The sequence below is a fragment of the Leuciscus leuciscus genome, assembly GCF_965113295.1.
Source record: "Leuciscus leuciscus genome assembly, chromosome: 13".
Classification (NCBI taxonomy): Eukaryota; Metazoa; Chordata; class Actinopteri; order Cypriniformes; family Leuciscidae; genus Leuciscus; species Leuciscus leuciscus.
In genome coordinates, this window is record NC_138737.1 from 40,278,175 (window position 1) to 40,293,134 (window position 14,960).

The following is a 14,960-nucleotide window of genomic DNA, read 5'->3' on the forward strand; positions in this document are numbered from 1 at the left end:
AAAGGGCAGAATAGGGCGTCTTTAATACATGTGGCTCGCAGTAAAATAAAAACCATGCATTTATGCCAAGCTGTCGCTTATGATCCTGCTGTTGATGAATTATGACAAGGTTTACTTATGGTGTTTATGTTGTAATATGTAGATATGTCCTCTGTCTGAACGAGTGGGAGTGGTAACGCATATACAGTCGACATGTAATATCAGAACATAAACCACTCAATACTGTGTGTGTGTGTGTGTGTGTGTGTGTGTGTTGAATAAAGCATCCCGAGTCTCTGATAATCGGTGTTAATCCAGTCAAGTGTACTAAAAAAAAAAAGAAAAAAAAAAGTCTTAAGTTGTGAATTTGACTTTAAGTAAATGTTTCCTTTCCTTTCTCCCCAGATCGCATCCGGACTCTAAGGTTGACTGGAAGACCATTCCAAAATGAAAATGTTCGATTTTATTCTCCTCTCTCCTTCTCAAACACAACAGAACTGACCCCCAACATCTATAAACGGCAAAAGAGCAAAAATCTCTCCTTTTGGAAAAGAAAAGAAAAAAAAAAAGAGCACAATTGTTACACTCAGCTAGATTGTAGTGGGCAAGGGGATAAAAGTGGCTAATTGTGCAAATCCTTCTGGGACCATTTCTGAGAACATAAAGACACTCATTCCACTGCTATGTCATTATGCTAACGTCATCTCTCTTTAACGTGAAAGCGGGCGCGTGTTCCTCACCGAAGCATGCGCTCGATAGCTTTATGGGCCGTGTTTGGACCTCTTTCCCCCAGTCAGGATCGCAGATGTGCTTTTCTCTTCGAGTTTTTAAATATTTTGGGATCAAATTGGTAGTTAAAACTGTCCAAATCCGTCTTTACGTAAAAAAGGATTTGATCAGGGGTCCATTAGCTGCTATCAGGCCTGTATATTTAATCCCGGGAAATTTGCTTAACACAATATTTTTTCCTTTTTTTTTTTGTCTACTTGCAATTTTTGGTTTGCACAAGTAATAAAATTTTTCAAAAACGTTAACTAACCAAGCACGTGCTGTTCACCATGACGAATGCTTGATTTTCGAAGATGAAACCATGTCAATTTTAACCATTCTTCCGCTCATGCTTTTTTTTTTTTTTTTTTTTTTGTGTGTGTGGAAAATGACGAGTAATTCAGTGAAGATTAACCAATCATTTTAATAATTTCTCTTTTTCTCTCTTTGATGTGGAGGATGTTGAAGGAGGGGTGGGCGGTTCTTCATTTATTTTTGTTCGGTTTCGACAGAGGTGCCCGTTTTGTGCTTGGAAAACAGTTACTACTCTGTGAATGACATGTTGTATAAATCAATGTTTGAAAATAATGATATTGAAAACTTTTTAAGTTAAAAAATCACAAAAAAAAACCCTCTTATTTTGGTCGTCTGCCATGGGTGGGAAACTCGTAGAATCGCATGCTGTAGAATTGCTTAAAAGAGGTGCATATGGAACTAAGTCCTTGATGTTTTCTTTTCTTTTTTTAATAACCTGTTTAATAGATCACCACAGTATTTATTTTACTTTTTTCTTTTGCTACTCTGTGCATACACAACTTAGTTTAACTTTCAAAGCTATGCACTTAAGAGAAGCAAACATGTTGATCACAAAAATGAATGGTGAGTTGTTCTGTCCATGGAGAGTTTGTGAATCCCCACACACACGCACGCACACACACACACACACACACACACACGCACGCACACACACACACACACGCACACACTGACCCTGTACAAAAACACACTCTCAAATAACTAGAACAAAGAAATCTCTCTCTCTCTGTAGCAAAAGAAAAATTTCAGATACAAAGACAGTGCTAGAGACATTTTGTAACAAACAGGTTTTCTGTTCTTTAATAAAAAAGGAAAACAGTAACGCAGCATCTGAATGGCAGGAGTTCGTCATTTCCTCTCGACATGTATCAAGAAAAGCTCTTTCCTTCTCGCTGTAGTGGCATTTCTTCCATTCTGTTATTTCTCTGCAACATTCTGTACAAAAACAAAAAAAAAAAGTGCTGTCGTTGTGCGTTAGGCCTGGAGTCGGCAAGACAAATAAAAGACTAAAAAAGAACTAAATTTGCTTTTCTTTCTCCCTCTCTTCTCTTCCCTGTCCTCTCTCCATACGGATAACTCCCCCACTGTTCCCTTATCCATCTTTTGTATTTAATTTTAAAGTCAGTGTACAACAGAAAGCTGGATGCAAGATAGAAACTATATTAAAATGTACTGTTATTTAAGATGTAATAAAAGCAGTTTGAGACGATCTTACGTTGTTTCTCCTCTTTTTTTAATTTTTTTTATGGATTGATGATTTTCTGCAGGATTCCTGAGAGGAGAAGAGAAATGTAACACTGCATTAAAGCACAAAGGAGAGTAAAGTGTGTGTTGTGCCAAACTCTGAAGGTTATGCACAGGTTTGGTCTATAGGTGGAGCTGTGATCAAACCTTTACTGTATTCTTACTGCACGAGGTCACATGCTAATGCTAATCTATAATAATGTGATCAGAAGACAGTTGTACCAAATGTATCCATCCATCCATGACCTTACAGCATCCATCCATCCATGACCTTACAGCATCATCCATCTATGATCTTACAGCATCCATCCATCTATGATCTTACAGCATCCATCCATCTATGATCTTACAGCATCCATCCATCTATGATCTTACAGCATCCATCCATCCATGACCTTACAGCATCCATCCATCTATGACCTCACAGCATCCATCCATCTATGATCTTACAGCATCCATCCATCTATGATCTTACAGCATCCATCCATCTATGATCTTACAGCATCCATCCATCTATGACCTTACAGCATCCATCCATCCATGACCTTACAGCATCATCCATCTATGATCTTACAGCATCCATCCATCTATGATCTTACAGCATCCATCCATCTATGACCTTACAGCATCCATCCATCCATGACCTTACAGCATCATCCATCTATGATCTTACAGCATCCATCCATCTATGACCTCACAGCATCCATCCATCCATGACCTTACAGCATCCATCCATCTATGATCTTACAGCATCATCCATCCATCCGTGACCTTACAGCATCCATCCATCTATGATCTTACAGCATCATCCATCCATCTATGACCTCACAGCATCATCCATCTATGATCTTACAGCATCCATCCATCTATGATCTTACAGCATCCATCCATCCATGACCTCACAGCATCCATCTATCCATCCATGACCTTACAGCATCATCCATCTATGATCTTACAGCATCCATCCATCTATGATCTTACAGCATCCATCCATCTATGATCTTACAGCATCCATCTATCTATGATCTTACAGCATCCATCCATCCATGACCTTACAGCATCCATCCATCTATGACCTCACAGCATCCATCCATCCATGACCTTACAGCATCCATCCATCTATGATCTTACAGCATCATCCATCCATCCATGACCTTACAGCATCCATCCATCTATGATCTTACAGCATCATCCATCCATCTATGACCTCACAGCATCCATCCATCCATGACCTTACAGCATCATCCATCTATGATCTTACAGCATCCATCCATCTATGATCTTACAGCATCCATCCATCCATGACCTCACAGCATCCATCCATCTATGACCTCACAGCATCCATCTATCCATCCATGACCTTACAGCATCATCCATCCATCCATGACCTTACAGCATCATCCATCCATCCATCCATCCATGACCTTACAGCATCTATCCATGACCTCACAGCATCCATCCATCCATCCATGACCTTACAGCATCATCCATCCATCCATCCATGACCTCACAGCATCCATCCATCCATCCATCCATGACCTTACAGCATCCATCCATCCATCCATGACCTCACAGCATCCATCCATCCATGACCTCACAGCATCCATCCATCCATCTATGATCTTACAGCATCCATTCATCTATGACCTTACAGCATCCATCCCTCTATGATCTTACAGCATCCATCCATCTATGACCTTACAGCATCCATCCATCTATGATCTTACAGCATCCATCCATCCATCCATCCATGACCTTACAGCATCCATCCATCTATGATCTTACAGCATCCATCCATCTATGATCTTACAGCATCCATCCATCTATGACCTTACAGTATCCATCCATCCATCCATCTATGATCTTACAGCATCCATCCATCCATCCATCCATCTATGATCTTACAGCATCCATCCATCTATGATCTTACAGCATCCATCCATCCATCCATGATCTTACAGCATCCATCCATGACCTCACAGCATCCATCCATCCATGACCTCACAGCATCCATCCATCCATCTATGATCTTACAGCATCCATTCATCTATGACCTTACAGCATCCATCCCTCTATGATCTTACAGCATCCATCCATCTATGACCTTACAGCATCCATCCATCTATGATCTTACAGCATCCATCCATCCATCCATCTATGACCTCACAGCATCCATCCATCCATGACCTTACAGCATCCATCCATCTATGATCTTACAGCATCATCCATCCATCCATGACCTTACAGCATCCATCCATCTATGATCTTACAGCATCATCCATCTATGATCTTACAGCATCCATCCATCTATGATCTTACAGCATCCATCCATCCATGACCTCACAGCATCCATCCATCCATGACCTTACAGCATCATCCATCTATGATCTTACAGCATCCATCCATCTATGATCTTACAGCATCCATCCATCCATGACCTCACAGCATCCATCCATCTATGACCTCACAGCATCCATCTATCCATCCATGACCTTACAGCATCATCCATCTATGATCTTACAGCATCCATCCATCTATGATCTTACAGCATCCATCCATCTATGATCTTACAGCATCCATCTATCTATGATCTTACAGCATCCATCCATCCATGACCTTACAGCATCCATCCATCTATGACCTCACAGCATCCATCCATCTATGATCTTACAGCATCCATCCATCTATGATCTTACAGCATCCATCCATCTATGATCTTACAGCATCCATCCATCTATGATCTTACAGCATCCATCCATCTATGACCTTACAGCATCCATCCATCCATGACCTTACAGCATCATCCATCTATGATCTTACAGCATCCATCCATCTATGATCTTACAGCATCCATCCATCTATGACCTTACAGCATCCATCCATCCATGACCTTACAGCATCATCCATCTATGATCTTACAGCATCCATCCATCTATGACCTCACAGCATCCATCCATCCATGACCTTACAGCATCCATCCATCTATGATCTTACAGCATCATCCATCCATCCATGACCTTACAGCATCCATCCATCTATGATCTTACAGCATCATCCATCCATCTATGACCTCACAGCATCCATCCATCCATGACCTTACAGCATCATCCATCTATGATCTTACAGCATCCATCCATCTATGATCTTACAGCATCCATCCATCCATGACCTCACAGCATCCATCCATCTATGACCTCACAGCATCCATCTATCCATCCATGACCTTACAGCATCATCCATCCATCCATGACCTTACAGCATCATCCATCCATCCATCCATCCATGACCTTACAGCATCTATCCATGACCTCACAGCATCCATCCATCCATCCATGACCTTACAGCATCATCCATCCATCCATCCATGACCTCACAGCATCCATCCATCCATCCATCCATGACCTTACAGCATCCATCCATCCATCCATGACCTCACAGCATCCATCCATCCATGACCTCACAGCATCCATCCATCCATCTATGATCTTACAGCATCCATTCATCTATGACCTTACAGCATCCATCCCTCTATGATCTTACAGCATCCATCCATCTATGACCTTACAGCATCCATCCATCTATGATCTTACAGCATCCATCCATCCATCCATCCATGACCTTACAGCATCCATCCATCTATGATCTTACAGCATCCATCCATCTATGATCTTACAGCATCCATCCATCTATGACCTTACAGTATCCATCCATCCATCCATCTATGATCTTACAGCATCCATCCATCCATCCATCCATCCATCTATGATCTTACAGCATCCATCCATCCATCCATCCATGACCTTAAAGCATCCATCTATGATCTTACAGCATCCATCCATCTATGATCTTACAGCATCCATCCATCCATCCATGATCTTACAGCATCCATCCATGACCTCACAGCATCCATCCATCCATGACCTCACAGCATCCATCCATCCATCTATGATCTTACAGCATCCATTCATCTATGACCTTACAGCATCCATCCCTCTATGATCTTACAGCATCCATCCATCTATGACCTTACAGCATCCATCCATCTATGATCTTACAGCATCCATCCATCCATCCATCCATGACCTTACAGCATCCATCCATCTATGATCTTACAGCATCCATCCATCTATGACCTTACAGCATCCATCCATCTATGACCTTACAGCATCCATCCATCCATCCATCTATGATCTTACAGCATCCATCCATCCATCCATCTATGATCTTACAGCATCCATCCATCCATCCATCCATCCATGACCTTACAGCATCCATCCATCTATGATCTTACAGCATCCATCCATCTATGATCTTACAGCATCCATCCATCCATCCATGACCTTACAGCATCCATCCATGACCTCACAGCATCCATCCATGACCTTACAGCATCATCCATGCATCCATCCATGACCTTACATCATCCATCCATCCATCCATGATCTTACAGCATCCATCCATCCATGACCTTACAGCATCCATCCATCCATCTATGATCTCACAGCATCCATCCATCTATGACCTCACAGCATCCATCCATCCATCTATGACCCCACAGCATCCATCCATCCATCCATGACCTTACAGCATCATCCATCCATCCATGACCTTACAGCATCATCCATCCATCCATCCATCCATGACCTTACAGCATCTATCCATGACCTCACAGCATCCATCCATGACCTTACAGCATCATCCATCCATCCATCCATGACCTCACAGCATCCATCCATCCATCCATGACCTCACAGCATCCATCCATCCATGACCTCACAGCATCCATCCATCCATCCATGACCTTACAGCATCCATCCATCCATGATCTTACAGCATCCATCCATCTATGACCTTACAGCATCCATCCATGATCTTACAGCATCCATCCATCCATCTATGACCTTACAGCATCCATCCATCCATCCATCCATCTATGACCTTACAGCATCCATCCATCTATGATCTTACAGCATCCATCCATCTATGATCTTACAGCATCCATCCATCTATGATCTTACAGCATCATCCATCCATCCATCCATGACCTTACAGCATCCATCCATCTATGATCTTACAGCATCCATCCATCTATGATCTTACAGCATCCATCCATCTATGACCTTACAGCATCCATCCATGATCTTACAGCATCCATCCATCCATCCATCCATCCATGACCTTACAGCATCCATCCATCCATGATCTTACAGCATCCATCCATCCATCCATCTATGATCTTACAGCATCCATCCATCTATGACCTCACAGCATCCATCCATCCATCTATGACCTCACAGCATCCATCCATCCATCCATGACCTTACAGCATCATCCATCCATCCATGACCTTACAGCATCATCCATCCATCCATGACCTTACAGCATCCATCCATGACCTCACAGCATCCATCCATCCATCCATCCATGACCTTACAGCATCATCCATCCATCCATCCATGACCTCACAGCATCCATCCATCCATGACCTCACAGCATCCATCCATCCATCCATGACCTTACAGCATCCATTCATCCATCCATCCATGATCTTACAGCATCCATCCATCTATGACCTTACAGCATCCATCTATGACCTTACAGCATCCATCCATGATCTTACAGCATCCATCCATCCATCTATGACCTCACAGCATCCATCCATCCATCCATCCATCCATCCATGACCTTACACCATCCATCCATCCATGACCTTACAGCATCCATCCATCCATGATCTTACAGCATCCATCCATCTATGATCTTACAGCATCCATCCATCTATGATCTTACAGCATCCATCCATCTATGATCTTACAGCATCCATCCATCCATCCATCCATGACCTTACAGCATCCATCCATCCATGACCTTACAGCATCCATCCATCCATCCATCCATGATCTTACAGCATCCATCCATCCATGATCTTACAGCATCCATCCATCCATCCATGATCTTACAGCATCCATCCATCCATGACCTTACAGCATCCATTCATCTATGACCTTACAGCATCATCCATCCATCCATCCATCCATCCATGATCTTACAGCATCCATCCATCCATCTATGACCTTACAGCATCCATCCATCCATCCATGATCTTACTGCATCCATCCATCTATGACCTTACAGCATCATCCATCCATCCATCCATCCATGATCTTACAGCATCCATCCATCCATCTATGACCTTACAGCATCCATCCATGACCTCACAGCATCCATCCATGACCTTACAGCATCATCCATCCATCCATCCATGACCTTACAGCATCATCCATGCATCCATGACCTTATAGCATCATCCATCCATCCATCCATCCATGACCTTATAGCATCATCCATCCATGCATCCATCCATGACCTCACAGCATCCATCCATCTATGATCTTACAGCATCCATCCATCTATGATCTTACAGCATCCATCCATCTATGATCTTACAGCATCCATCCATCTATGATCTTACAACATCCATCCATCCATCCATCCATGATCTTACAGCATCCATCCATCTATGATCTTACAGCATCCATCCATCCATCCATGACCTTACAGCATCCATCCATGACCTTACAGCATCCATCCATCCATCCATCCATGACCTCACAGCATGCATCCATCCATCCATCCATGACCTTACAGCATCCATCCATCTATGATCTTACAGCATCCATCCATCTATGATCTTACAGCATCCATCCATCCATCTATGATCTTACAGCATCCATCCATCTATGATCTTACAGCATCCATCCATCCATCCATCCATGATCTTACAGCATCCATCCATCCATGATCTTACAGCATCCATCCATCCATGACCTCACAGCATCCATCCATCCATCCATGACCTTACAGCATCCATCCATGACCTTACAGCATCCATCCATCCATCCATCCATCCATGACCTCACAGCATGCATCCATCCATCCATCCATGACCTTACAGCATGCATCCATCCATCCATCCATGATCTTACAGCATCCATCCATCCATCTATGATCTTACAGCATCCATCCATCTATGATCTTACAGCATCCATCCATCCATGATCTTACAGCATCCATCCATCCATGACCTTACAGCATCCATCCATGACCTTACAGCATCCATCCATGACCTTACAGCATCCATCCATCCATCCATCCATCCATGACCTCACAGCATGCATCCATCCATCCATCCATGATCTTACAGCATCCATCCATCCATCTATGATCTTACAGCATCCATCCATCTATGATCTTACAGCATCCATCCATCCATGATCTTACAGCATCCATCCATCCATGACCTTACAGCATCCATCCATCCATGATCTTACAGCATCCATCCATCCATCCATGACCTTACAGCATCCATCCATCCATGATCTTACAGCATCCATCCATCCATGACCTTACAGCATCCATCCATCCATGACCTTACAGCATCCATCCATCCATCTATGACCTCACAGCATCCATCCATCCATCTATGAACTCACAGCATCCATCCATCCATGACCTTACAGCATCCATCCATCCATCTATGATCTTACAGCATCCATCCATCTATGATCTTACAGCATCCATCCATCCATGATCTTACAGCATCCATCCATCCATGACCTTACAGCATCCATCCATCCATCATCTTACAGCATCCATCCATCCATCCATGACCTTACAGCATCCATCCATCCATGATCTTACAGCATCCATCCATCCATGACCTTACAGCATCCATCCATCCATCTATGACCTCACAGCATCCATCCATCCATCTATGAACTCACAGCATCCATCCATCCATCTATGAACTCACAGCATCCATCCATCTATGACCTCACAGCATCCATCCATCCATCTATGACCTCACAGCATCCATCCATGATCTTACAGCATCCATCCATCTATGACCTCACAGCATCCATCCATCCATCCATGATCTTACAGCATCCATCCATCTATGACCTCACAGCATCCATCCATCCATCCATCCATCCATGATCTTACAGCATCCATCCATCCATCCATGATCTTACAGCATCCATCCATCTAGTAATATCTCGTGTTGTCTGCAGGTTTTCACACACACACACACACACACACACACACACACACACACACACACACACACACACACACACACTTCAGGGCTCGAGCACTGATGGTGTGAGGAGGACCCTGTTGGAATTTCTCTGCTTTTAGTTTTGCATCTCGGCTCATAGTGTTTGTCGTTTCACGTCACGCCTTTCACTGTGTATTACTGTATAATGCTGGAATGACAATAAAAGCCTCTTGACTTATGGATTCTCACATCTTATCTTTGCAGACAAAGGTCACTCAGAGATTTGGACAGGACTACCGGTGTACAGTAGATCAGTGGCCCGTACGGGGATGGAATTGTCCATGTAATAATAGCCTAGATCTTGATAAACCCACACCAGATCAACCTCTGCTCTCACACACTACATTACACACATTACACACTGAGTCTGCTGATTAGAGATGTGTCTGCCTCACTGACTCACTCAAACTCACTCATTCACACACACACACACACACACACACACACACACACACACACACACACACACACACACACACACACACACACACACACACACACACACACACACACACACACACACACACACACACACACACTCGTCTCTGCCTCACCAACTCTTCGTCAAGTACGATAGATGTTTGAATGATAATAAGACACTCTTGGTCTTGTAGTTAAAGGCTACACTTTATTTTAAGGATGCAGTACTGAGTAATAATGAACTGCATGTACTAAGCTTTAGGGTTTGGTTGAGGGTTAGTTACTTGTAATTATGCATAATTTACTTTTATGTACTATAGTAATACATGTAGTAGGCTAACTACGTCACTAGTAAAATACGTTTAACTACGTAAAATAAAGTTTTTACACATTGTCATTACTCATGTTGTCTCACTCACTCAGCTCAGAGATCCACTGGTTGACGATCACACGTTGATCTGATTGGTTACAAGGTAGTTTGTGACGTCAGAAACACCAGCGATTTCAAAGCGTGTTTTTGAGACTGTCTTTGGTTCACTGCAGTTTTAAGGAGGAAATACTCAGCAATGGTGTCGACTTATGAATTTACACATGCTTTGTCTTAAAGCACATTAAAAACACCACATAGACATTAAAAGCTGGATTTTCACCACAGGGGGACTTTAATATTTTGTATTTTGAGGGAATTTTGTGATACTAAGTATTAATTATACAACAATTATGATGCATTTGTTTTCGAATTCTCTTCAATACCGTACAATTATGCTAATTAATCCATAGAGAACACCAGAAGTCTAAGAACATTTCCAGTTGATAACATAATGTAGTGTATATTTCCAGACACTGCATTTGACTGTTGTACATGTTGCGAGCACCAGATGGCGCTGTTTGACACACTCCGATGACTTCAGTCTTTTCCCTATTCAAATTAAATCAGGAGAAAATCTCAGAGCTTCATTTCGTGATCTCAAACACGTCCGATGCAGTCTGTTTTCCTCTCGCTTCGGATGTGGAAGGAGTCGGAAAATTCGTCGACGATTCATTCCTGTTTTTGTTTTGTTTGAGTCGCATTTGGTGTGAAAGGGGGATTTTAAGACGTTACGGGTGTGTGAACGGACCGTTAACGTCTATGACATAATTCTGATTGCTTGTAATTTACAGCACACTTTCCCTCAATAACACACATTATTTGAGCTTCTATTCAAATCTGTTGTACAAACCGCAAGTTATAATAACATCACGTTAGTAGATACAATAAATATCTCCAGTTCTCCACTGAACTCAACGGAGATCTCCACGTCACGCGCAAGGAGCCGGTTCACACGGGCTTCCGGTATCCAAACTGTCAAACCGCAGGGAGTCATGGGAAATGAGTTTTCTGCTCCATTTAAGACCTCGAAAAAACGTTTGAAATAAACTACATCTCCCATAAAAACAGCCCAAGGAGGAATCCTCCATTCCGACAGATCCCTCGGTAGATTACAGCCTCTTCTCCTCTCCGTGTTATTGAGGGGGAGCGGAGCGGAGAGGAGCTGATCGATCCGCTGTCATGGAGGAATAAACACACACGCTCCTCATCCATCACCCGCTCCCGAGCAGGAATATATCACGGTCATGCAGCGCGCGCACGGGAGGATCTGAGCGCGACTGCCGTTAAAGATGATGTCCGCGGAGGAGCAGCAGCAGCGCGACTGGACGCGGGCGTCGCGGGCGTCGGAGGAGGTGCTGCGGCTGTCCCGGGAGCTGGCCGAGACCACGCAGGAGAAGATCCAGGCGGCGGAGTACGGGCTCGCGGTGCTGGAGGAGAAGCAGCAGCTCAAGCTGCGGTACGACGAGCTGGACGCGGAGTGCGAGAGCGTGCGTCAGGAGCTCGAGCTGCTGAGAGAGGTAACGGACACAACTGCGACACCAACGCGCCGCGATTAATATTAACGCTCGCGAAACGCTGCCGTATTATGTGTTTGGGGTGTAAATGATGTGGTTTTGTAGGCCAGGGTGTTTCTAATCTCGGAGAGGCCGCGGGACACCGAATACGAGCATCCCCGGGAGACACAGACTTCCATCTTAAGATAAATAAATATATAAAAAAAATGTGTGTAACCCAATTTGTACCCATTTAAATTGTATACACAATACACAATACAAAAATTGTATACACAATACAAAAATTGTATACAATAGGGTCAACGTTACCAGTTTAAAGCAAAATATTATTATTGTGATCATCCTCGGGAGACACCCCCTCCATCTTAAGACTGATTTTTTTCAATATATATAACGTTAAATCTATAAAAATATTATAAATATATATATATAAACCCAGTTTGTACACATTTAAATTCTATACACAATAAAAAAATTTAAACACCAGTTTAAAGCATTATTCGGAAAATATTTAGAGTCTTATTTAAATCAATCAAATTTTATTGTTTACTTATTTTAATAATTTTTTATGTTTATTTTATTCACATTTTATTGTTAATCTAATCTATATGCATCTACTTTTTATTATTTCTTTTAATCCAAATTCTGTATATTTTACTTTGTTTATTTTAATATATTTATTTCATTATTATTTGTACAATATTTTTCTCTAAACTTCCCCCGGCCCCCAGATTGATGTAGATGATGTGGTGAAATGATGGAATGACTTCATGGTGAAGTGAACATGGTGAAACGCTGTCAGTGTGTCACTGGATGTGTCCAGAAGATGAAAAATGCTGCTTTCATGAGAAGATTAATACAGGGATTATTTCCTGACATTCATTATTCTGCTTGAGTTTTTCATATGTTACTTATGATATCCCACAATCCTGTGGCGGTGGTTGGGAAGAATAGCAAAATAAGAAAGGTTTCTGATGAAGCAGATGACTAATTCTCCATAAATGGTCTTTTCTCAAATTTTGATTATATATATATGTGACATACATCGGTTGTTGATTGGATGTTGAGATGCTTAAAAATGGAGGCAAATATAACATGCATTTGGAAAATATATAGAGTGAATTTTAATTTCACGCTGATTTTAGAGTCTGTGAGCTGAATTTTCTGTTGGTGAGTTTGTGTTTGACTCCGGCCCGTTCACACCAAGAGTGATAACTGTAACGATAACTGTAACGATAACTGTAACGATAACTGTAACGATAACACATTAGCATCCACTCCAGCGCACGATATTGTTCTGTTTATTATAAGCGCACTGCAGTTTTGTGTCTGTTGCTTTAAATGCTCGAGCTCTGGATTCTGATTGGCTGTCAGTTTTGAAAGTGATTTCAACTATATTGTTTTTCTTGTCGTTATTGTTATAGTTGTGATGTGGACTCTGCTACTCTTAGAACATTTATAAAACTATATAATCTTTATCATTGTAGTGTTATCATCCCCTGGTCATATTCTTTATCTGCGGTTGCTTTCATTCCCACTAATGTGATCATCTCTCAAAATCAAGTTTCAGAATGAGATGATAATGCTGGTGTGTTGTGGTGAATTATGTCAGGCCTGCTTTTGAATTTGTGCGGGAGTTTTTGTCACCGCCTAAACGGCCGAGCGAGTTTCAGCCGGAGCAGGAATGATGAGAATGTGGAAAAACACGCCTCAGTATCTCGTCATGCTGGGAATGTGTGTGTGTGTGTGTGTGTGTGTGTGTGTGTGTGTGTGTGTGTGTGTGTGTGTGTGTGTGTGTGTGTGTGTGTGTGAGAGAGAGAGAGAGAGAGAGAGAGAGAGAGAGAGAGAGAGAGAGAGAGAGAGAGAGAGAGGAGAGAGAGAGAGAGAGAGAGAGAGAGAGAGAGAGAGAGAGAGAGAGAGAGAGAGAGAGAGAGAGAGAGAGGAGAGAGAGGAGAGAGAGAGAGAGAGAGAGATGAGAGAGAGAGAGAGAGAGGAGAGAGAGAGAGACGGTAGAGGTTTGTCGTGACTGTCAAGCTTTTATTAAAACCAGTTCATTCCCATTTCATTCAGTTTCTAAACTTTCCTGATATTCTTTGATGGTGTTTTGTCTCCTGTCCGTGGTTGAGTCAGTCAGGATGAGCCACACTGCCGTCCGGGTCACTCAAGAAGTCTAACTAGTAAACAAGTACAGTTATTGTGCAAATACTTCTCGAATGCAGAAGCTCTGTTG

The 14,960-nt window shown here is 42.4% G+C and overlaps 2 protein-coding genes and 1 long non-coding RNA gene across 3 annotated transcripts in view; 2 read left to right on the forward strand and 1 right to left on the reverse strand.

Moving 5' to 3' along the window:
- The window catches only part of gnb1a (guanine nucleotide binding protein (G protein), beta polypeptide 1a), a 52,339-nt gene extending 50,067 nt beyond the window's left edge, over positions 1-2,272 (forward strand). Inside the window, exon 11 of the mRNA XM_082188800.1 lies at positions 385-2,272. The gene's annotated coding sequence lies outside the window, so the exon portion shown is untranslated. The remainder of the gene's footprint in view (positions 1-384) is intronic.
- On the reverse strand, positions 966-8,908 carry LOC309513130. The gene is made up of 2 exons (XR_014211332.1): positions 8,862-8,908; positions 966-2,553 (listed from the first exon to the last, which is right to left on the reverse strand). It is a non-coding gene; the product is annotated as an uncharacterized lncRNA (long non-coding RNA).
- Positions 8,909-12,273: 3,365 nt separating this feature from the next.
- Positions 12,274-14,960, forward strand: part of LOC309513056 (BICD cargo adaptor 2) — a 39,194-nt gene continuing 36,507 nt past the window's right edge. Inside the window, exon 1 of the mRNA XM_082188848.1 lies at positions 12,274-12,733. Coding sequence (XP_082044974.1) covers positions 12,506-12,733 — 228 coding nt within the window. The 5' untranslated portion in view covers positions 12,274-12,505. The remainder of the gene's footprint in view (positions 12,734-14,960) is intronic.